This window comes from Corvus brachyrhynchos, unplaced genomic scaffold (genome assembly GCF_000691975.1).
Source record: "Corvus brachyrhynchos isolate BGI_N302 unplaced genomic scaffold, ASM69197v1 scaffold253, whole genome shotgun sequence".
In the NCBI taxonomy this organism is placed as follows: domain Eukaryota; kingdom Metazoa; phylum Chordata; class Aves; order Passeriformes; family Corvidae; genus Corvus; species Corvus brachyrhynchos.
This window is the reverse complement of record NW_008237231.1, coordinates 816874-839184: the sequence shown is the minus strand read 5'-3', so window position 1 is coordinate 839184 and position 22311 is coordinate 816874. Positions and strand designations below refer to the sequence as shown.

At 36.5% G+C, this 22311-nt stretch overlaps 1 protein-coding gene across 1 annotated transcript in view; it reads left to right on the top strand.

Annotated features, from left to right (window-relative positions):
• Positions 1-22311, top strand: part of CWF19L2 (CWF19-like 2, cell cycle control (S. pombe)) — a 68179-nt gene that overhangs the window by 41346 nt on the left and 4522 nt on the right. The window contains exons 11-17 of the mRNA XM_017729514.1: positions 1097-1222; positions 2480-2617; positions 12007-12219; positions 13735-13851; positions 17963-18118; positions 19427-19507; positions 21752-21853. Coding sequence (XP_017585003.1) covers positions 1097-1222; positions 2480-2617; positions 12007-12219; positions 13735-13851; positions 17963-18118; positions 19427-19507; positions 21752-21853 — 933 coding nt within the window. The remainder of the gene's footprint in view (positions 1-1096; positions 1223-2479; positions 2618-12006; positions 12220-13734; positions 13852-17962; positions 18119-19426; positions 19508-21751; positions 21854-22311) is intronic.

Here is a 22311-nt window from a genome sequence, read left to right as displayed (position 1 = left end):
GTTGTGTTGTATTCTCAGAAAATATCGTTATTGTTATTGGAGCCAAAGTGGTGCTGAACATCTTGGTTTGCTTTGCAAAATGAGATTGGCCTTTGGTGTTACAGAAGAGAGAGGTCTGACTTACCTAGGCAGCTTTTTGGTCCATAACTTCTACCTTCATATGATTTTTCTTGGAAAAAATGTAATTAAGCTGTTGAAGTATACGTCAGTACCTACAGATTTTACAGACTTTATTTGGGTTTCTGGGACAAGCTTTCCTTAGGCAAGGATGGCAGGTGGAAATCAGTTTGATAGAAAATAGCTTCAAATTAAGATTAATGAAGTTGTTTATAAGGTTTGACAAAGGCTGTCCTAATATCATCTGATTAAGTGCTGACCCCATTATGTGCTCTAATTTAATCAACTGATACACCTAAATATCTGTGGAGTATAATCAGGAAGTGCTCAGGCTTTTAAATTATTTTTTTAAATTTCTCTTAATATTTTAGAAAGTTAAGTACTTACTTTTTGGTAATTTCTGCCTTTTTTCCTGCCCTCTGTGTGTGTATATATATAAAATATATATACAATATATATAAAATATATCTTTATTTAAGTTTGAGAACACCCCTGTGAAGTGGGGGCCCTTTGAAGGACCTTCCAGCTTTTTGGGGGACTGAGATGAGGGTAGTCATTCTCCACACCCCTAGTTGACAAAAGAAGTGGTAATGTGCTGTAGCTTTTCAGATGGTTTTCAGGAATACTGCCTTATAATGATGCTGGCGTATATTAGTTCAGTATTATCTCTTTAAGTCTTCCAGAAGCATTGTGTGTCTTTTGGAGATAAAGCTTTATGAGAAAAAACCAAGAATACGAATTTGGTTCTTTTGGAAAAAAGCCTCTGCATTTAACTAACTGAATACTTTTTTCTGTTTGAGTGTGAATAGAATATCTCGCTAAGTTGATACTGTCTACTTTGAATTATAATGAACACGCAAAATGTAAAGAATCTGTTACTTAATCTTTAGGATTTTAAACATTTCTTTAATGTGGATTAGGTATTTCTTTTGGCTCATCTGTACCATCTGTTTTAAATACGTCTTAAAACCTGACACAGGCTTCAAGGCATCAAGAAGATGAACAAGTGGTCCTTGTCAGAACAGATGGAAGTGGAAGGGCATGGCCTGTGACAGGACCAGCAGAGCCACTGGAGCCAAAAGGAGGACGAAGAAAGCAGCAGATGGTAAGTTTTAGAAATCTGAGTATTAAACTGCAATTCTTAAATTATTTCGTAGTTTTACTTTTATGATGCCATAATTAATGAGTATCTTATCAGAATGTCAATAGGTAGTTAAAAAGTTCCCTTCAGAAGATGATTGTAATTAAGTGTTAGAGTACATATTTATTAAGCAATATATTAAGTTTATTTTCAGGTTGTATTTCCCAAGGGATCACTTTAGGGCTTATTTAAATGCACATTCAGGGAAAAGTTATCACAGTCTCTTAGCCAAGTAGTTTATATTACAGAAAGTTATGTAAATGATGAAGATTACCAGAGCTGAATATTTCTGAATTAAGAAAGGTTTTACTGAGATACTCAAGTATCAGGGTAAATTTCACTTTTATTCTAATAAAAAATATGGCTGCTGCTGATAATAATAATAATTATGACCTAATCTTTGTAACAAAATGCTTTGGGGAACAATGAGTAGCCTGGAAGCTGGAGCAGTGTTTTATTCTTAGGATAATTGCTTCCAACAGTAAGTATAGTAGCACTTTGATCTTTCTGAGATAAGAGGAGGTATATGAGGATACTACCTCATATTGCTAGCAAGCATGTTCTTGATTAGTAGGACAGATCAGTTTGCAACACTGCTATGGAGAAGTGAAAGGCACAGGAGGGTGAGGATATTGTTGTCATCCTCCTGTTTCCATTTTGAAAAATGCTATCCTAGTTTATGTTAATGACCACTCCCTATGCTCCTTCAGAATTTCGTTTAGTCCTGCCCTAAGGAGCATCTCTGTTCTCTTGTGCACTCTGTCTAAGATGGCAACATTTCTCAGCAGAGGTACCATATTCACACAAGTTTTCATTACTGTCTGTGATTACTGTGTTTCAGTACTGTCTGTGACTTTACAAAAGCTTTAGAGTTGTGAATAATGAAAATTGCTTCTTAAAATATTTCATTTTTATGAGCTTATTATCTGTTTCAGTGAAGCACTGTATATCTTTCCCGAGTTGTTGCTCTGATACCTTAAGGATATAAAGGATAGAGTGACTTTGGAAAGAGGCTGTGTTTTCATCTAGGCGTACTGATGCAATTGAAGAAAAGGAAAGATGTTCTTCTCCTTAGATAAAATGGAGCTGTTAGCCCAGTTGTTTCTGATCTGCTTAGCTTGATTCGTGATTCTTTAAACTTGTTGAAATTGTTAGGGTCTGAATTTTATAACTGATCTTTCTCATTAGGTTAATATTTATTTTTAATGTGTTTGCTTCCAGGTCCCTACTCATGTAGATAAAGAGAGAGTAAGGTATTTTCAGGATGATGATAGTATGAACCTGAAGGATTTGGTCAAAAATGAGAAGATGAGAACAGCAGAGGATCAAAACTCACTGTTCATGCGTATGGCATCAAAGGTAAGGTGTTGTGTGTATGACTTTTTAATTAAGCATGTAGTTATTAGAAATATCAGGGAGGATGTGAGGCCTGAGTAAAGGGAAGGCCTGCAGGAAGATGAGAATTGTTTATGGTTATATAATTATGCAGGACTGTCAAAAATAGGGGTCACTGTAAATTGTATATTGTAGAATTTCAAAGTACAAAGCAGGGATTTTTCTAACATTGTGGAACATCTGAGCTGGTTCTTAAGATTCACTTTAGAGAGCTCCTGGAGAGATGTAAGTATTTTAGTGATGTGAGTTACCTGTCCTATTTTAAATGCTGTCTGAAAGGCATTATGGGTATAAAAGGAATTCAAATGTCTAGTTCAGACACAGGGCTATAGAACTCTCAAATAAAAAAGAAGAGATCCCATTATAGGTATTGAGGCAATAAATTCAGATGAAAGACAGGGTTGATGAATGCAAATGTTGGTAATCGTGAAGCTGTGACTGTACATATACAAGAGGCTGTCGATGCTTGATTTGAGAGTCATTGTGAGTCTGCAAACATCATCTCAGGCTGGTGTGATTAAAAGGAGAAGCAGAATTTTGGAGGTTATGAAAAGGGAGAATTTAGGAACATTTTAAAGCATGTAGTGAGCACATGGTTGCACCCATATCTTGAATACTACCCAAACTGGTAAAGCATACCCTGTAATCAGAGGCACAGAGTGTTGGCCATTTGAAGAAAACCTAAGTAAACAAAAGTTCTTCAGCTTGGGGGGGTGAGTGGATGGGTAGGGGAAAGCAGCTGCTAAACTAGAACAATTAGCATAAAAGTTGAATAGAATACAACTATTTTTGTTTCTCATATGGGAAGTGGCCACAGAACAAAGTTGAACATGAAGGAGTGGTTTGGGATTTTTTTTCAGTGAAGAAGGAAATTGTAGAACTTGTGTTGTAGATCATGAAATGCTGTGGAGGCCTTAATTGTGAGTGGGAGCAAAAAAAGATACAGCAACTTAGTGAAATACAGTTTCGCTGTTAAATATTAAATAGGGAGATCTAGATAGGTTTTGGCTCAGGATTTCCACAGTAAATGCTGAGAGCTGCATATGTGTAGCAGAAGAGTCAGTTCTATGAGCTTTCCCCCATGCATTTTAGCCATTGCTGGAGACTGATTTTGCAACATAAAATGATCACACTGGGTGAGAAAGCAACTGGGTTTAGTATGTTTCATTCTAAAGCCTTTTTCCCTTTTTTCCCCCCTTGTTTAGTTTTTGTTTTTGTTTTCTTGTTTTGTTTTTGTTTATTTTTTAAAGGTTAGAATTTATTAATAGTGTTGCAAGAATGTATTGTATTTCCTAGCCTATGCAAATACTTTATTTTAGTTTTGGAAGGCTCTGAATTCCTACTGATTTCAGTGAGCTTTGGATCAGATGCTATGTAACGTGTTTCTTTTATGTTACTGGTCAAAGATGTACTACATCACATTATTTTATTAGAGCAGGCTTCTTGAATCAATACTTAGCTCTTGACTAACCTTCTAAGATGGAGCCATATTATTTATTTGCTGGCTAAGTCTATTGGAGCATGTGCTCAAAGTAGATATTTTGTCAAAGACATTACTGTTGCAACGTCCAAATTTTAATTCATGGTACTGTAGTCCTTCAGTGCCATGCAATGGCACATTTAGGTTTTGAAGGTACTTTTGTTTGGTTTTCATAGAAAGAAGTACCTCAGATGCCAATTCTTCTTCTCCGTTAAGGTCTAAAATGCTTTTGGTAGTTTCTGTACAGGTGATTCCCAGATCCCGTCACTACAAAATGTGATGGTCTTCCCCAGATGGTGATTGTTTCTTAATCTTAAATTAAGAAACTGGTCCTAGGCCTTCCTGAGGTTTCCATGTCTTTCCATGTCTGTAGAATGTATTCTTATCCACAGCACAAGATCAGTATTACCACTGAAGTGTTGGCAGCAGTCTGAAAAATTTGGGCATGATCTCAGGTATTCTAGATGATTATTTATGTACTTTATAAACCTATACTACATGGAGTATCTGCATTATGATCTGGGGCTCAGAAAGATAGTCTTCAAAATTCTTTCATCTTTCCTCAGTGGATTCAGCAAGTGTTTTATTCTAGCAGGAAGTCTAGAAAACAAACCTCTTTTGCCAGTTTTAGTTTGATAACATAGTACACAAATTTGACACATACAAATTACTTTCTCCTTCTGCCTTCATTTGAGAAATGGAAGAATTATCCACAAAAATTAATCTGTTGTATTGCAGAAGAGTGGTGGGAGGAAACTGCTGCAGGTCTACAAATGATAATCCTACCTTGGATGGGAGAAGGGAGATCCTGTCCATTAAATTCTGTTCAGTAATTTTGTTCATCTAATCACTGGGAATTGCCTAGGGCACTATTGTTTCCTTCATGGATTTTCCCAGGGCTTTTATCACTTTCCCAGACTATGCCCAAAAGAAACTTCGAGCCGCACGGCTGTTGAGGATGGAGGAAATAGCTGCTCTCAAAAATGGGAACAGAATGAGAAAACAGCATGTTTTCTGGCTTTTACACAACTGAATGCTCTGCTCTAGATCAGTGTTACTTTCCTGATATTTAGTGCTTTAATGATATTTCAAATGAAATACAAGCTAGTTGTTATTGAAGATAATAACATAATTGCAGTTTTGTAGAGAAAGATGGGGATGTTGAAGTAGAAGGGTATAATTCATGAAGGGATTTATTTTCTTAAATGCGACTTGGAAGAAATAGCGGTATGTAGACCCAAAATCTCTCTTCATGAAACCTCTGTCTAATCCTATTGGCATGGGAAGGTCTGTATGTTATCTCATGCCAGACTTCCACTCAGATCAACAGACTAAACATGTGTAGTATTCAAGCTGTACTCATCCCACCTGTCCTTTTCTCAAGAATTCAGTGAGATGAGATGAGATGGAGAGAATTTGCCATCTTCTTGCTATTTGTTTACCTGTTTAGTCTTTGTTTTAAATTTAGATTCTGACTTTTTATTGCCCTCTTGTCCATTCTTATTTTTCTAGTCATGGTTCTAAGAAAACCCTGCTGTACTTGAGGCTTTTACCTCCTGTTGCCCTTTGGCCTCTGTTTGGAGGTGGCTGATGTGGATGTCACTTACCTCAGCACAGCAGTTTGGAATGCTGCCTTTCCCACAGCCATCCCATGCATGCTATTATGTCAAATGTATGCATATTGTGAAAAACGCCCAAATCTTTAATTTACAGTGCTGAAAAAAGCTTTTTAAAAACCCAACACTAATCTTTTTGATATATGGGAAAAAAGCAGGCCTAGAGTTTGATTTGTTCATGTTTTACTGTTATATCTCAAGGAAAAAACCACCCATTTAAATCACTATTTCTACTTTTTACTTTCTTCACCTTTGAAAGTGGTTTTGGTTCTCACTGTTGTAGAAGCATGACTTTAGGGTACAAAAAAGTAACAAAACATTTGAAAACTGTTTTTTTTCCTGACAGTTTTAGAGTACAAAATATGTGTGAAGTCTTAGGTTTTCACCACTGATAGCTTTAAGTACCCTGTCTGTAGTTTCTTCAGCCCTTGACTGTTGTAAGTGGTTCAATTTTCCCAAATTCATGCTGTTAAGACTTATGTAATCCTTTCACTTATGTCAATAGACACTTGTGGGTGTTTAGAGACTGATTCCTAGAACATTACCTCAAGAGCAATTACCTTGTATTTATATATATTAATTCTACTAAGGCGGTTTTTTTCCCTTTTTATGTTTTACTTAAAGAAAATGAGAACAATTAATTTCTGTTGTTCATCAGGACATTTTAATTTTGGCCCTAAACTAATTTTATTTTAAAATATGTGCAGTAATTCCTAATGGGAATTTCAGCAGTGAAAAATAAAATGCTTTATTATTAATGCTGACCTTCCTTTATGGATTTAGCCAAGAAGTATGCTGGTATTATAGGTTTGCAAAAAGGAAATTTGCATGTTGCCTTTCCTTGCTTCTGTAAAAGTCTGTAAAATGGAAAACTGCTTTCAGCCTTATCATTTTTACTTGCTGTGCAAATCTACCTGTTCACATTTTTGCAATTCCATCATCATAAACCAAAATAAATAGTCTAGAAAAACCTTAGAAGCTAACGTGAAAAATACAAAATGTTGTTGCTGCTGCTACTATTATGTAACAAACCTTTTCCTTCTCTTTCTTCACATGGTGAAGCAATTTTAGCACAATATTTAATAGACACGATAAAGCCAGCAAAGCTCTGGTGCCCTGTCGCTTTTTACATTTACTTAAAGATCCTCTGCATGGTTTGCTGTAAAAAACTAATGTGAAAACCCAAGAGAAATAATTTCCAGCACCTTGTTCTGCTACATTTCAGTGCAATGTACTAAACATCCTTTTGTGTATATTGTGTGGACACAAAGTTAAGGCTGTTTCTGCATGTGGAAACAAATCAACAACAGTAACAGCTGGATGAGGGAAGAAAACCTGGGAACAGTAAGAACTCTGTAGATGCAGCCCATACTAAATGACTGCATAAGCATTTAGCATTCTTCCAGAATTAGGTTAAAATGACAAGATATATTGGAAATGAAGACTTATGCAGGACAGTTTTTCCTAGACATTAAAATTATGGCCAGGGATAACTGTAAAGTGAAATGCTAATCACACTTTTAACAGCAGAATTCTGTGGCTGAAGGTATTCTGTTTGGTTTACATTTCATGTCAGTGACTTGTATATAATGTTTTATCTGTCCTAATAACTAATTCTAGCAAAATCTACAGTTTTCATTTCAAATAGCAGAAACAAAAAGGAGGCTGGTCCCTAGCCATTGAGCAGTCCTCTGTCATCAGCTTTTTGCTTGACTTCTGCTGCTCAAAGGTAATCCTGAGCTACCTTGCTCACCGGCATGTTGGGTGATCTTTTCCTGTTAGTGACAGAGGCCTTAAAAGTGCCCTGTGCATTGATATCTTAAAATCCTTTGATACTATGTGTTTAACATATTCTTTAATTCAGTGTGATGATAGGTTTTGAAAATGCCTATTTGCTAAATTATATGATGAATTAAACCTACAAATTCAAATGTCTGTGTTCATAGGGAGACTGGAATTGTAATAAGGTTTACATGATAAAATTCTGCCTCTGTTTGGCTTAAGCAAATACTATTTGTGATCAGAAAGACTTTTAGGAGGTGATTTTGTTGTTCAGAATAGGTGCTAAATGCTGAATAAATTTAAATGTGATGAGATGTATTCCTGTGTCACTCAGGTTTGTATTCTAAAATAATAGATTATTCTTCTTTGCAGCTTCCTAAAATATATTATGATACAACATTCCACAAATATTAACTCTGTCATTTAAAGTTGAAGACGTCAGTGTTGCCATGACAATTTAAACCCAAACTGATACATTTTATACAATCTATAGACTTTTTTTTCCAGAAATTTTTCAAGCAGATGCACTTTTATTAGCTTACATGGAAGTAACTCTGGCTATGATTGTGTTAGCAAGGAAACAGGAAAAGCAGAAGTTCAATAGTTGCATACAAAATGGAACAAGAAAATAAGCAGAAAAGAAACAGTATAAAGAAGCTGAAAATAACCCACACTGGAACCATGCAGGTGTCTTTTTTTTCCTCTGCTAATTGTGTTTAATAGAATTTCCCATTTCATCCTCAAACTTTGAAGGAAATTTGAGGAGGGGAAAAAAGTGTACTTGAGGTATTAAATATAATCTCTTGTCATTAGGAGTTCTGTCTCTTAAGGTTTCCTTTCAGTATCACAAAGATACTAAATTCTCTAGTGGGGCTTTTTATTCCAAAGGGCCACCCAAAAAGCAAGTAATAGCAGCAGAGGGAGCAATAAGAGGCACAACGTGCAGCACACTTGAGATGGAGTGTGTAGGAAGCCAGGAGTGTATAAGACTCCAAGGGTTTTACTGTGGAATAAGAAAACCAGAACTGGTTTAAAATTAAGCTATGAGATATGGTTCCAGTGGTCTTAACATAGGTTGGCAGAAAAATGTGGCTGACCCTGGAGTGACCGTGCACAGATTTGCAAGAGTTACTTCAGGAAGTAGCCCCATGCCAAGGTGCCTGATGGCTTCACTAACATAACAAATTAAAAAGGGCATCAATTACTTTGTAAACAGAATGTTATATAATGAAATTTTTCATGTAATATATTCATATTATTCATGGTAATTATCATGATAAGAATTTAATCAGAAAATACAACACTGTAATTTTTCCCTCTCTCAAATAATTCTAATTTATGCATAGTCAGATGCTGATTTCTTTCTAAACTCCTGTGCTGAATGGTTAGAGATCTCACTCCTTTTCTTGGGTTTCAGCCACATTTGCACTGTATTTGAGCTATCCACATGAGAGCCCAGAGGGCTCCTGAGAGAAGTTTGGATGCCTTCCCTTACTGCTCTTTAAATGTTTGTGTATTACAGGCCTCTCTTGGCCAGGGCAAGCACAGTTGTGATTCTTCTCTGTTGGTTAAACCAAAGCTGCATCCTGGTTGTGGAAAATCAGATGGACGTAGAAATGACACAGTTGCACAGTTATGCTGTGAGATGTGGGAGGCCATGTCATTTTGCCTGGTGCTAAGAGTCCTAAAGCTGCCTTTCTGTCCTCTGGTCAAACATTGCTTGTCAAAAGAAAAGGGAAAGCTGGAAAAAAGAGGGTGTATATGAAGGAAGAATGTGGCAGATAAGCCCAGAATAAAGAAAAGTGAAGTAGGAAAAAGAAGACTGGGAACTGTAGAAGTGATCTGTCTTATGAGTATTAGCACAGCTCTGGCCTTTGGTCAGTATCTGGTAGAAACAAGGACTTCAGGTGCATTGCCTTTATAGATACCTGAATTTCCTTTATTAGCTTTACGTAATTCAATGATGTTTTGTAGGACATCCCACCTTTAAACTGATAGATCAAAATGACTTCCTATTTTTTTCTGATCTCTGTGCAGCACCTGAGCAGCAAGGACAATACCAAACAGTATCAATCATGGCAAGGGAACTAAATACACAACTTCCAAAATGCATTGGCTTTTGTGTTTAGCAGGTGTGATGCCACATCTATGATGCAGAACAGCAGCTTTCCAGCAACTCTAATACATCAGCATAGCTCCTTCTTTGGATGTGTACCAGCTCTTGTCTTTTGTATGAAAGAATATATGTATGAAAGAAATTGGTATTTAAATGATTACTTGCTTTCCTTCTGGCATTTTAGAGAATGATTTCTTTTTGTTCTTTCAATTCCCCTTTAACTTCTTTTGAGAGATTTAGTTGTAGCTGAATAATGCAACTGGCAGAACTCACTGGGCACCTTATTGTACAAACAGAAGTGTAAATGTTTTAAAAGAGGGATGGAGCACCTCCCCTATGAAGACAGGCTGACAGAGTTGTGGTTGTTGAGCCTGGAGAAGAGAAGGCTCCAGGGAGACCTTATAGCACCTTCCAGTACCTAAAGGGGGATTAGAAAAGAGAGGGAGAGCAACTTTTCACACAGGCAGATACAACAAGGGGTAATGGGCCCAAACAGAAAGAGGGTAGATTTAGTTTAGTTATTTGGAAGAAATTCCTTGCTTTGCGGGAAATCAGGCACTGGAACAGATTACTCAGAGAAGTTGTGGATGCCCCATCCTTGGAGTGTCCAAGACCAGGCTGGATGGGGCCCTGAGCAGCTTGGCTTGGTGGAAGGTGATCTTTAAAGTCTCTTTCAACCTAAACCATTCAATGGTTCTATGATCTGTTGGTCATGACTGTACCAGAAGAAACAAAATCCGGGTTTTAGACAGCACCTACTTTATAAAAGTTGGCTACTTTGTATGTAAGAATTTTGCTTTGGGTCCCAGATGTCATGTTGTATACCATTTTATCCCTGTTGAAGAGAGGCATCTTCCAGGCTGTTTAGTAATATGAATATTTATTCTATCACAAGGGACTCTGTGGAGTATTTTGAAAAGTATTACTACGTAAAAGAGGTTGTGTGTAACAAACCAGGAATTTCCATGACTACTTCTAAGAGCAAGCAGAGCAAAGTAGTAATGGTATTCTGTGCTATGTGTGATACTCCTGATAACCAAAGTTGGTGATTTCCACTCTTCCTTTCCTTTCTAGTCTGCCAGCTGTCATGTTTCCTGTGTATTTCCATTCTCGTGGCAGAATTTTTATTTTAAAAAAACCCAGACTTTATGTTTAGTTATAACAAAATACTGCTATTCTTTAAGCAGGGCTTTGGCTGCAGGTCTAACTTTACCTTTTTAATGCTTATGACAGAAGAACAGAGACTTGATTTTAGACACCCAAACCACTAAATATTTTTTCTGAATCTCAGGAATCTCCTTTTTCTGTTAAATATAGAATTACAGCGTTACAGTAAGACAGAAAAAGAATGGAGTTGGACTCTTGAACTGTTGATTTTAGTCTGCAGCGCCTTCCAGTAGGAAATGTACATAAACAGTTAAGTGTATTATAGCTAAATAAAGGAATATTAAGGAGGCTCCTCCTCAGTTGTTTGATAAGGAAAGTACTGAGCATATTTAAAATAAGGTATTGATCTGTGTTAGAGAACTGCAGTATTTGGTAAAAGCGAGAGCTGTTGTCTTTTTTGGGGAAAGTTACTTACGTACTCTACAAAAAAAAAAATCTTCCTTCTTTTTCTTTTTTTTTTTAAATATCAGAGTATCTACACAAACTATGCCTGGGATATTTGGAAGAATTTCTTTAATTTGGAGACTGTGCTTCAGTTATGATAGCATGCCTTCCAAATGCCTTCAGTTAGCAGTAGTCCTTTGCTAAGGCTACCCTAGTCAGTATCCTAAAATATATTAAGATCTGTTGTGGAGTGCAACAGGTGCACTGAGAAAGACTTAGGACTGAAAGCAAAGACTGTTCTCTTCCCAAAATGGCTTAGTCCTATTCAGTTGGTAAGAATAACTGTTGCGTATTTTCACAGAACATGAATATGAAGTGCAGAGTCATGGTCTAGGTATTTCACAAAAGATGATTTAATAGTAGTTGTAATAAGAGAGGAGGAGGAGAAGGGAGAGGATAAAATATATGATACAAATGATATATAAAATTGTGCATCTATTTAAAAATAGCTGAAGTTATATCAAGATAATATTGAAATACCTAGCCCTTAATTTGAAATGGAATATAGTAATATACTCTTCTCACTGCTGTCACATATCTATATTTTAATATCTGTGCTAAGATTGTGTATGACTGCTCTCAGGAGAGGCACCTGATGATTCCATCTGCAGCAGATGCCATATGAAAGGAAGAAATGCTATTGCTTATGTATACTTTATGCTTTTCTCAATGAAGGGTACTACAAAGAGCTAAGTAATTTTTCTTGGTACTTTATAAATACGTGCAATTTTTCTGTATATCTTTTCAGCTCATGGAAAAAACTGACAGAGAGTACTACACTCTGGATGACATGTTTGTTTCCAAAGCAGCCAAGAGAGCGCGCAGTGGGGAAGAGGAAGAAGTACAAAGAAGAAAAGCAATCCGTGAGCACCAGCAACTTGCTGCACGCATGGAAAAGTGCCCCTACTGCTTTGATAGCAGTGAACTTTCTAAACATCTTATTATTGCAATTGGCACCAAGGTAAGAAAATGGCAATTTAACACAAATGTAGAAATAAAGAAGAAATGATGTTAGAGTGCTTAAAATTAGGAACGAAATTGCTTCTATGGAAGGATTTATTGTTCTGTATCTTACTTTGCTTGCCCTTTCAGTTGATTCCACCAATTTGTCAAGGGTGACGAAGAAAAAGATATAAATCTGTCATGAATTTTAAAGCTAATCTTTGATGTCAGGACTTCACATTCGCAGAAGACAGGAGTAATAATGAAAGATCTCAGTGCAGAGATTAGACTGTAGGTGGATTTGTGGAATACTAAATCACACTTCACTGGAGGAAATTTGAACTGGTGAAGAACTGTATCTGATATCAAAGAAAATTAGGTGGAGGATTCAACTTTTAAGCTTAAAATCCTTCGAAATAGACAAAAGTTTGGTTTGGAAACCTTTCTGCTTCTGTTAATGCTTTTAAAAGTTGCATAAATGTTTGGATTTTTATAATATCTGAAATACTTCAATACAGCCTTTTTTGTCATTTTTTCTCTACAGTTTTCATTTATTATTGATGTTTTTATTTGATCTGAATCTATAGGTGAAGGAATTAGGTGCATAGATATGTACTAAGGTACATCACATTCCTTTTTTTTAGAGATTATATATATATAAAAATCAATACAGGTGTATATCTGTGTGTATATATGTGTGTATAATCTGTGTTTATATATCTAATAGATAGATAAATATACAGAGTGTCCTGGTTTTGGCTGGGTTAGTTTTCTTCCCAGTAGCTGATACAGTGCTGTGTTTTGGATTTAGGATGAGTGTAATGCTAATAAGACACTGATGTTTTTAGTCATTGCTAAGTAGTGCTCAGGGACTCTTCTGCTTCTCATACTACCCTGCCAGTGAGAAGGCGGGAGGGGCATGAGAAGTTGAGAGGGGACATGGCCAGGACAGCTGACCCTCACTGACCATAGGGATATTCCAGACCATATGACATCATGCTCAGTGGATAAACTCAGGGGAAAGTTGGCCAGGGGCCAGTGCTTGGGAAGTGGCTGGGCAACAGTTGATGGGTGGTGAGCAATTGCATTGTGCATCACTTGTTTTGTATGTTGTTGTTGTTGTTGTTGTGTGATGTCCAGCTGCCTGCCAGGTTAAACCATGACACAGAATACGCAATTTACATGTATATATATGTATAAAAAATATTTTATTAAAAATGCATACAGCGATGTATCTATATTAAAAATACTGGAATGGACTAAACAGTGTGATTTCATAGCAGCTATGATACCAGTTGGTTTATGAAGCTGATATTACTGCCTTGGTGGTGGAACTGCTTTCTGGATACTACTGGTTCGTTTGAGCTACTGGTGCTTTTAAAAAGCACTAATGTTGCTAATACCGTGCTGTAATTAGTAGCTAATTGCTTCTGTTGGTTTGAAATTAGCAAATGATTAATTTCTTAGCCTCAGCAATGGGAAGGTTTTTAATGCTGGAAAACTGGGCACTTGAGTTTTTGTTTGCTTTTCCTAGGTGTACTTGTCTCTACCAAGCAGCCAGTCCCTTACTGAAGGTCACTGCCTGATAGCCCCTCTACAGCACCATACTGCAGCCACTCTTTTGGATGAAGACATCTGGGAAGAAATCCAGGTCTGCTGAGAAACTGTCTCCTATTCTAAGAGCTTTGTAAAATAATTTAATAATATCCTTGTAAAATAATAATATCCTTGTCGTGAGTACGTATTTTCATGATTTGCAGTCTGGCAGCTCTATTCTGATTCCACTAAGGGGCAGAACGTTCTCGCATTGTGAATGGAAATTAGTGGTCAAATATTAACAGGAAAGAGAGGCAGGGTAAATACTGAAGAAAATTTTCAATTTATTAAGACTAGAAAAATTTTCCTGGAATGCTGCAGAACATGCATCCTTGGAGGTCTTTGAAACCGTGTTAGAGGAATGTCCATTGGAAATGAAGTAGGTACAGCTGATCCCTTACAGAAAATAGAATAACTGGCTTAATAGGATTTTCTTGCGAGTGCCAAGGAAAAGAAAAGAATCATCAGAGCAGGGAGATCACTTAAAATTAAATACAAATATGTTGTTTACATATCTTCAGTTTTTTAATCTATGTTTTGGGTGGATTATCAATTAAAAGAGAACTATCTTACTCTTAAAATCAATGAGATCCCTGTTCGAATCCAATTTTCTACCTTTTTTGAAAATAATTATTAAAATCAAGTGCCAAGCATGATGGATTGTGCTTTCCAACTGTCTTATGAAGACATTTTGAAGATTTTGAGTTCTGTTTTCTTTGGAGATGGAAAATCAAGGGAGTCATGTAAAAAGCTTCTGCCTAAGAGATTGACTGTGTTTGTCAATCCTCACCCCCTGCCATCAGGATTATTACAAGGGGAAAACAATTTGAAGCCTCTTATATTGAAATATTGGAGACTATATCAGACTAGAGAAAGATTTCATTGTTGTAGTTGCTGAGATTTAAAACCAGCATAATTTATAAGTTTGAAATAATTTAAATAATGTTGGTCTTCCCTCAAGTCTAGGGATGGATTCTCTGACATTTCAAATTTGCTCCCCATATTGATTCTCATGGTTGAAGTTGTTTTTATACAGTGTTTCCTGGTAAATTATGCTCCCCTTCAACCAGGAAGGGAAAGGAGTTCTCTTGTATATGACAGAAATGCCTAGGAAAGTTGGATATGAAGCAAATAAGTGCAACAAGTAGGATCAGGAGGAACAGAAGAGGGTGCAGAAAAGTGATAAATATGTTTATCCTTGATCTTCTGTTTTTCCAACTCTCTTAAGTAAACAATTACAATTTTTCTAAATTGTATGAGAAAGAAAATAGGATCAGGAAAAGATAAGCAAATGCAGTCCCAGTATTCAACACTAGTCTTTTACTTGCTAGAAAAGGCCACTAGTTGCTAAAACCATTATCCTTTGATCCTGTGAATATATTCATAGACAGCTTAGGTATTTCTTTGCAGCAAAGTATTTTGGAAAGTGATGGATACATGAATTTTTTTCCCCCAACTTCTATGTATTACAGTAGAAGGAATCTGAAAAGCTTTAGCAAGAGTAAAGCAGACAGTCAGTGACTAAACTAACTTTCTGATGCCAGAGACATATTTTTTTTACAGTTGAAGGGAAATAAATTGTGACACTTTAAGTATTCACAAGATGTTGTATGAAGTACATGTTTTAGCTAACTATTTTTGCTGGGGTTCTTTTTTAGGATATATTGGAGTAAAGCAAAAAGGATTTCTTTATACTGTATGCCTTCAAGCACTTGAATTTAACATATTGTGTAGTTTAGACTGATGTGCTCACTTGCCAAAGTCAATATGCATGGAATATTTTCAATATGAAAGGATATAAATCTTTACACATTCTGTGTTGACTGAACTGTTGCATGTATTAATGTTGTGTGCATCCAAGCATAAGCCAAGCCTTCTTATTTGCCCTTATGGATGGTTTTCTCCTTTCCAGTCCTAATTATTCTTGATGCTTTGGCCTGCTCAGAATTTGGAGGAAAAGTGCAATGTATTTAAAAACAAGAAAATGTAGCTAGGGAAATGTTAGCTAACATCTGCTGGTATTTTAGGCTTTTTGGTGGATTTGCATTTCAGTTGATACTGCAGGGTAGCAGCTCTAAGTAATAGTCTTTCTCAGCCTTTGGTATCTCACCACATTGCTTGCTTCAGTGTGTTTCAGAAGTAGAGGGCTGGTGGCTGGAGTGACAAGGAGAAGACAAAAAGCTGTTGATTCAGAGTAGCTTGTCACTCTGTGCTGTGAAGTCCCGTATCAGTCATGGAACACTGGGTAGTGTCTCCTGGCTGTAATTCATCAGTTGTTTTAGGGAATGATGGTAGCATTTTCCAGTCACAGCATGGAGCAGCTCATTAGTGAGGAAAAATTCAGAGCACAAGGGCCTGCTTTGAAGAGCTTAAATGCCTAGTTTAGATATATATTTGGCCACATTTCTTAGACTTTTAGTTTGATTCATTCTGTGCAAGATGGCGAAAGGATGGAGAGCTCAATTTCTAGTCCTATTGCATTGAAAACCTGGTAGTAATTTGTTTTCCTTCTATTTTATTTCAGTACTTGCTGATGTTGATGATGTGTATTTGTTTATGTTTGATTAATCAACTCTCCATTTACATTAAGATAAGGAATCTTAAACCATTAGATGGGATTAGCCTTTCAATGGTGCTGTTTGTACTTCTGAGCATTGTTAATTGGAAAAAATATCAGTGCAAAAAGGACTACCTGTAAATTATGTGAGCCATAGGGCTATGGTACCTTGCTCTGTGAGGCTCCTACAGTTTCAGTGGTTTCTTGGCTTACACTGTGGAAATGGTATAGAAGCATGTGTAATACAAAAATCTTCATTTTTAAAAGACAGTTTTCAAGATCTTGAGAAACTTTCAGAAAAATTCACCCTATCAGAAAGTTAGATCTTTTGTGCACTTGAAAATGAGTTTGAATGACTCTCAGAAATCATCCCTTGTGCTTGATAATTTAGTTCAGCATCTGAACATTTTAAGCAATAGAATGATGCTCTTGCCTATCTTAGATGCAAACGCCAACTGTCAAGAGCCAGCAGCTCTGCAGGAAAGCAAGGCAGGGGTGCAAGGTGATGGGCAGGGCAGGTGGGGGAGGTCATCTCACTGACAAGGCACAGTCCCGTGGTACCAGGCCAGGAGAGTTCCCATGATAGTAGACAGGGTCATCCATGGCCCAGGGGTGGCCAGGCAAGTTTGCAGTTATGACTTAGGTTTGAGATGAAGTCAGGGCCAAGAACTGCCAGGTACCTGGCTGGGCACAGGCCTCCCTGAAACAGCTCAAGCAAGGACCAAAAGTGACAGCCTGGACTTAATTGCAGCTCCTGAGTGACAGGGGGCCAGGTCCACACTTCCCACCACTCTTCATTACGCCAGCTCTTTCTGCTGGATCTGATCCAGTCCACAACTGCATCACATCAGAGCTGCCCACCTGCATGGGCAGCCAGAGCTCCAGCAGCTAGAAGAGGCTGCAGGACCTCTTGGGTGTGTGCAGGACCCTGACAGTGGAGCTGTCAGAATTGTTAACTGAAATACACTTTGAACAGGTGCAGCACCTAATCCCTCTGACAGGGAACTGGTAAATGTAGTTTGAGGCCACATGTATTGATTATTACATTTCGTTCGCTTCCATACAATAAAGATGGTGGCTTTATTTTTTGAGGCAATGTTAATATTTTACTTAAAGATCAAGTATGCCTAGTGGAAATAATTTCCTTTCTTGAAATTTTTTTTTGTTCAACTGTATAATTGAAAGGAGTAGTAAAAGGGTAATTGTAGCTATAGTCAGTAAATTGTAACTGTAGTCAGGTCATTTCATTACCTTCTTAGAAATTGCAAGCTTGGGACCTACTGTTAAAGCCATGTTGTGTTATGGAGCACTGCAGCTAAGAAGTTCAACAAAGTTTCAATTTCAGCTCTAAAAATATGTGTTATTTATTAAAACTAAGTTTGTAGTGTTAATTACATTGTGTATCTCACAATAGTTTTCTAGACTTCCTGTTTTTATCAGAGGAAATACAGTTAATATTAAATTAGTAAATTATACAGATTTTTCCTAGTATGATTGTTTTCCATTTTGTTGTTAGCTTATTACAAATATAATATCCTAGTGAAATAATGCATTGTATCTGAAAGATTTGAAAAGTTAGTTTCAATAACACTTTTTTTTCTTTAAACAGATGTTCCGAAATGCATTGGTGAAAATGTTTGAAGCTAAAGACTTGGACTGTGTGTTCCTAGAAACAAACATGAGTATGAAGAAGCGGTATCATATGGTATATGAATGCATTCCTCTTCCAAAAGAAGTAGGAGATATGGCTCCAATCTACTTTAAGGTACATGAAAATGTTTTTTTCTGAGGTAATTTGAATATATGTATCATAATTCATCTATTTCTGGAAAATATTTTAGATATTCAAGTGCTGTTTTTGAAAAGATGTATTCTTTGATCTTTTTTCTGGATCCATTCTTTGCTAATAGCCCTTGATCTTAAAGTAAGCTCTGTGAGGTAATTCAGTTTTTCAAGTAGTCAGTGGGAGAATGGTTTTTCACTGAGCTTTTGTCACAAATCTGCCTGCACTGACGAGTTCTGGAAGAAGGTAGGAGAATTGTAGTGTTTTAAGGATTGCAATACTTCTCACTTAAGTCCTGTGGTATAAACTTAAAATACTTGTGCCTTGGAAAGCATTAAAGTAGAAAATAATGTTAACTGTTTTTAAGAAATACCAATGTAGATATTGTTTCATCCCCATTTTATTTCAGTAAGCCCAAATTTTACATGTATATTAGGCCTCTGATGAACATTCTACAGCATGATAGGTACTTCTTCTATAGCTTTTCTGGTCTCTTTCCCCTGACCCTGTAAGAAAAGGTTCATTGAGGCTTTTGCCTGGAACAGAGTCCTTTCAGCTTTCAGCAACTGACTCATGATTTGCCTTTTATAAGTAAATTATTTTATTTGATTTTAGAAATACTGTTTATGTTTTCTGGAAATAATGTGATTGGGCTTTGATGAAGTGGAGCAGCAGTATGGTGAACAATACAGTAACTTTTACCACATTTGAAACGCTCCACCTGTTAGATCTGACTGCTGTGCTTCAGATGCTGTGTTTTCTTTGAATACTCAAGGAAAGAGAAGGAACAAGATTTAAAGCAATGTAATTTATTTCAGAAGTATCTACCATTAAAATGCACAGCAAATGAAATTTAAATGGTACCTACCCTACACTGTATCCAATTCCATACTATGGGGAATACAGAGTCAGCTTTGGGTTTTTAAGGGCAATCATCCTTCTAAGCTGGATTCTTCTCTTAGTGTTTAAAAGAAAAAGAAGGCTAGTATAGTGTAATAAACTCATAAGAGGTTTTGTATGGGGCGAGAAAAAAGAGAATATGACCTTTTATTTGAAACTTGTGTCAAGCAAAACTTAAAATAAAAAAAGAAACAGAGGAACTGAGTTGGGTGGGTCTGAAGATACTATATGATGTCTTTATAAAGTAGCTTGTGGAAATGAGATAAGTTACCAAAAATAAAGTTTGTTAAGAAGTAATTGTTACTTGCAGTACAGTGTACTTCACTACAGTTAGTTCTTTATTTGCTGTATGAAGGACTATTTTCACATTTATATAAAATCATTTTGCAGAAAGCGATAATGGAGTCTGATGAAGAGTGGTCCATGAACAAGAAGTTAATTGACCTTTCTTCAAAAGATATTCGGAAATCTGTAAGTAATGAAGTGTTTTGAATCCTGAATTTGTCATCAAATTCTTCTAGCTTTTTTCATTATTGATTGTTTCAAAGAGAGAAGAAAGGGAACACAATTAGATTAGTGCATCAGAAGATGGCATAGGTATGAGGAGAATTACCAGTCTGAACTCCTAACTGACATTAGGCAAAAGATTCCCATTTATTTCAACAATTGGTGGACTAAGCTGCCAGCATTAGTTGAGAACAAAGCTGACACTTTGAGGACATGTAATGGCATAATGTGCTTGATTAACTTTAAGAATTAAGGTAGATCAAAGATTTGCAAATTACTTTCCTGGAACAAATATGATGTGTCTTTTTCATTAACCTAGAACAGCCATTTGTGTTGCTAAGTTTATGAAGTGAAAATATAAATAGCATTATGAATCTTTTCTTTATAAAACAAGGGAACAGTACCCTCTCTGTCTCCTGGATACTGAGATGAAACATCTTTGTATAAACAAATCTTAAAGAAATAATGCTGGATCTGTTAGGTTCAAAGACTGTTCTGTCTTTTTAATATTGAGGTGGAAGATATGTGTTATATAGACTCTACCTCAAGTAGTTTACTACTGCATAGTAATAATACTTAATTTCTGAAAGTGGCTTTTAGTAGACATAGCACCTTTGTACTAAAAAAAAAACCCTAGTTTATGAGAAAGAGATGAGTTTTAATAATGAGACATGAAGCCTGATACAACAAAGAAGGAGATTAAATACAGAAAAGTAAGGTATTCAAATAATTTGCAGCAAGGGTTTAGGGAAGACTTTAAACTTAAGGTGGATATAAACATAAAACAAAATGGGCTTATTTGGAGTATCTTCTACTAGTTGTTTCAGAACAGGAAAGCCAACATCTATCACAAATAAGTGACGTATCATTTTCTTGTCATGTTGTAAGGCATTAGGACATGCAATTTCTTCTAGAGTCTTCCTGGCCATACATTTTTGTAGCCATTATGTGTTTATTTGAAGGTAGGCCAGTTTTCAGATTAAGTCAGAACAGTTCTTTAAATTAACACAGTGTATCTGAGCATAAATTGTTACACATTTGTGTGATTTTAGCATTATTGTAGGGTAAAAGAAATGTCTGTAGGCTTCAGGAAGATCGTAGAGTGTAGCTTAGAGACTGAGCTGAGGTTTGGGAACTTGGAGAATTGTATTGGGAGATGGTGGTGCCTAGAATGAAGGTCAGACATGGCTGAGACATCACCTAGTGGGTGGATTGTGTGCAGAAATTGTGAGAAATAAGACAAAGCTGACCTTTTCCTTAAGGTGTCACCTGCCAACCCATTTTTCCTTATTTAACGATTTTTTTAAAGTCCATTTAAAATGTTAAATGTTTCTTTCTGTGCTACATTGCTCCTCTGTATTAAATCTTAATTATTTTTAGAGTCACTATTTCAAGCAATATATGGAACACACCTCCAGAAAGTTGTATAGTTATTTGGACAGCAGAGGAAATGCTTATGAATTGGAGGCTTTGTAAATCTTATTGGTACAGAAACATCCTCAACAATTAAAAGAGTGAAAAATAACTTGTTGCAGTGAAATAGCAGAAATTACTTTCAGTACTGTACCAATAAATGGATCCACTTCTGTCAGACTGAAGGGTCTTTGTTGTGGCAGGATATCCAGCATCCCCCCTGCAGGCTGAAAAAATTATTAAGTTGTGTGATTTGTCAAGTTAAGGATAATATCCTTCCATTCACATCGAGGGGGTTTCTGGTAATCTGCTGTCTAAGCGAGGTGTTTCCCCTTCCCCCGAGTGTCAGTGTTTTCGCTGGGTAAGTATTTCCTAGTACCAGTCAACATCTTACCTTTAATAAATTTGCTAGTGGTTGTCTTAAAATTTCTGCTAAACCCATGTAATTCAGGGATGTGGAGTCAGAGAGGCATTTGCTCAGTGTGCACACTGCTGCCTGGTGTCCCCATTTTCTTACCTGCTATTCCAGCTGTGGCCTCTGGAGGTTCTGCCACCCAGTCATCCTCTCTTCCAGTGTCTTTTTGTCCAGTTGCTATATGTTGTTCTTTTCCCTTACCTGTTTGCTTTACTGTTTCACTGTTGCAATTTTGTCCTACATGTTGAGAGGTGGTTTAAAATAAAATATGGTATTGTTTTGAACATGGCAAAACTATGTTCAAATTCATTCTTTTGTGGGGAGGTTGACTGATTGCCAACAGTTTGTTAACATCTGAAAGTATGGTTTTGCACGTGTAGGTTCCTAAAGGATTGCCATACTTTTCTGTGGACTTTGGCCTTCAAGGAGGATTTGCTCATGTGATTGAAGATCAACACAATTTCCCTCATTACTTTGGAAAGGTATTGTTATGTAAAAGATTATTTTACCAATTATACTCTGCTTTGGAAAATTAAGTAATTAAAACAGATGCTTCCGGAACAGTTACTTTGATGTACTCTATCTCAGTTTATTATCTGTCTTTTCTTGATGAGTCATTTTAACTTGGCTTGTTGAATAAAGGAGTAGTTGATTTTTTCACTAGCTGATACTGAGATTGTGATTCTAAATTTGTGTTTCTTTTCATTTGATTGGAACTGTAAATATCTGACATTATAGGTATGTAATCTTATAGATGGAAGATACTTGCATCTACTTAAGAATTTTCATGGCCATAGTATTGACAAATAGGTGCACTGATGCCTGGTTGTATAAACTAGTGTGCATACACATACAGACTCACAGATAACTCCTACTAAAATCCTCGTGTGGCTGAATTGCTCCTCGTGATATGTATAGTGTACAATGTATAGTATATACA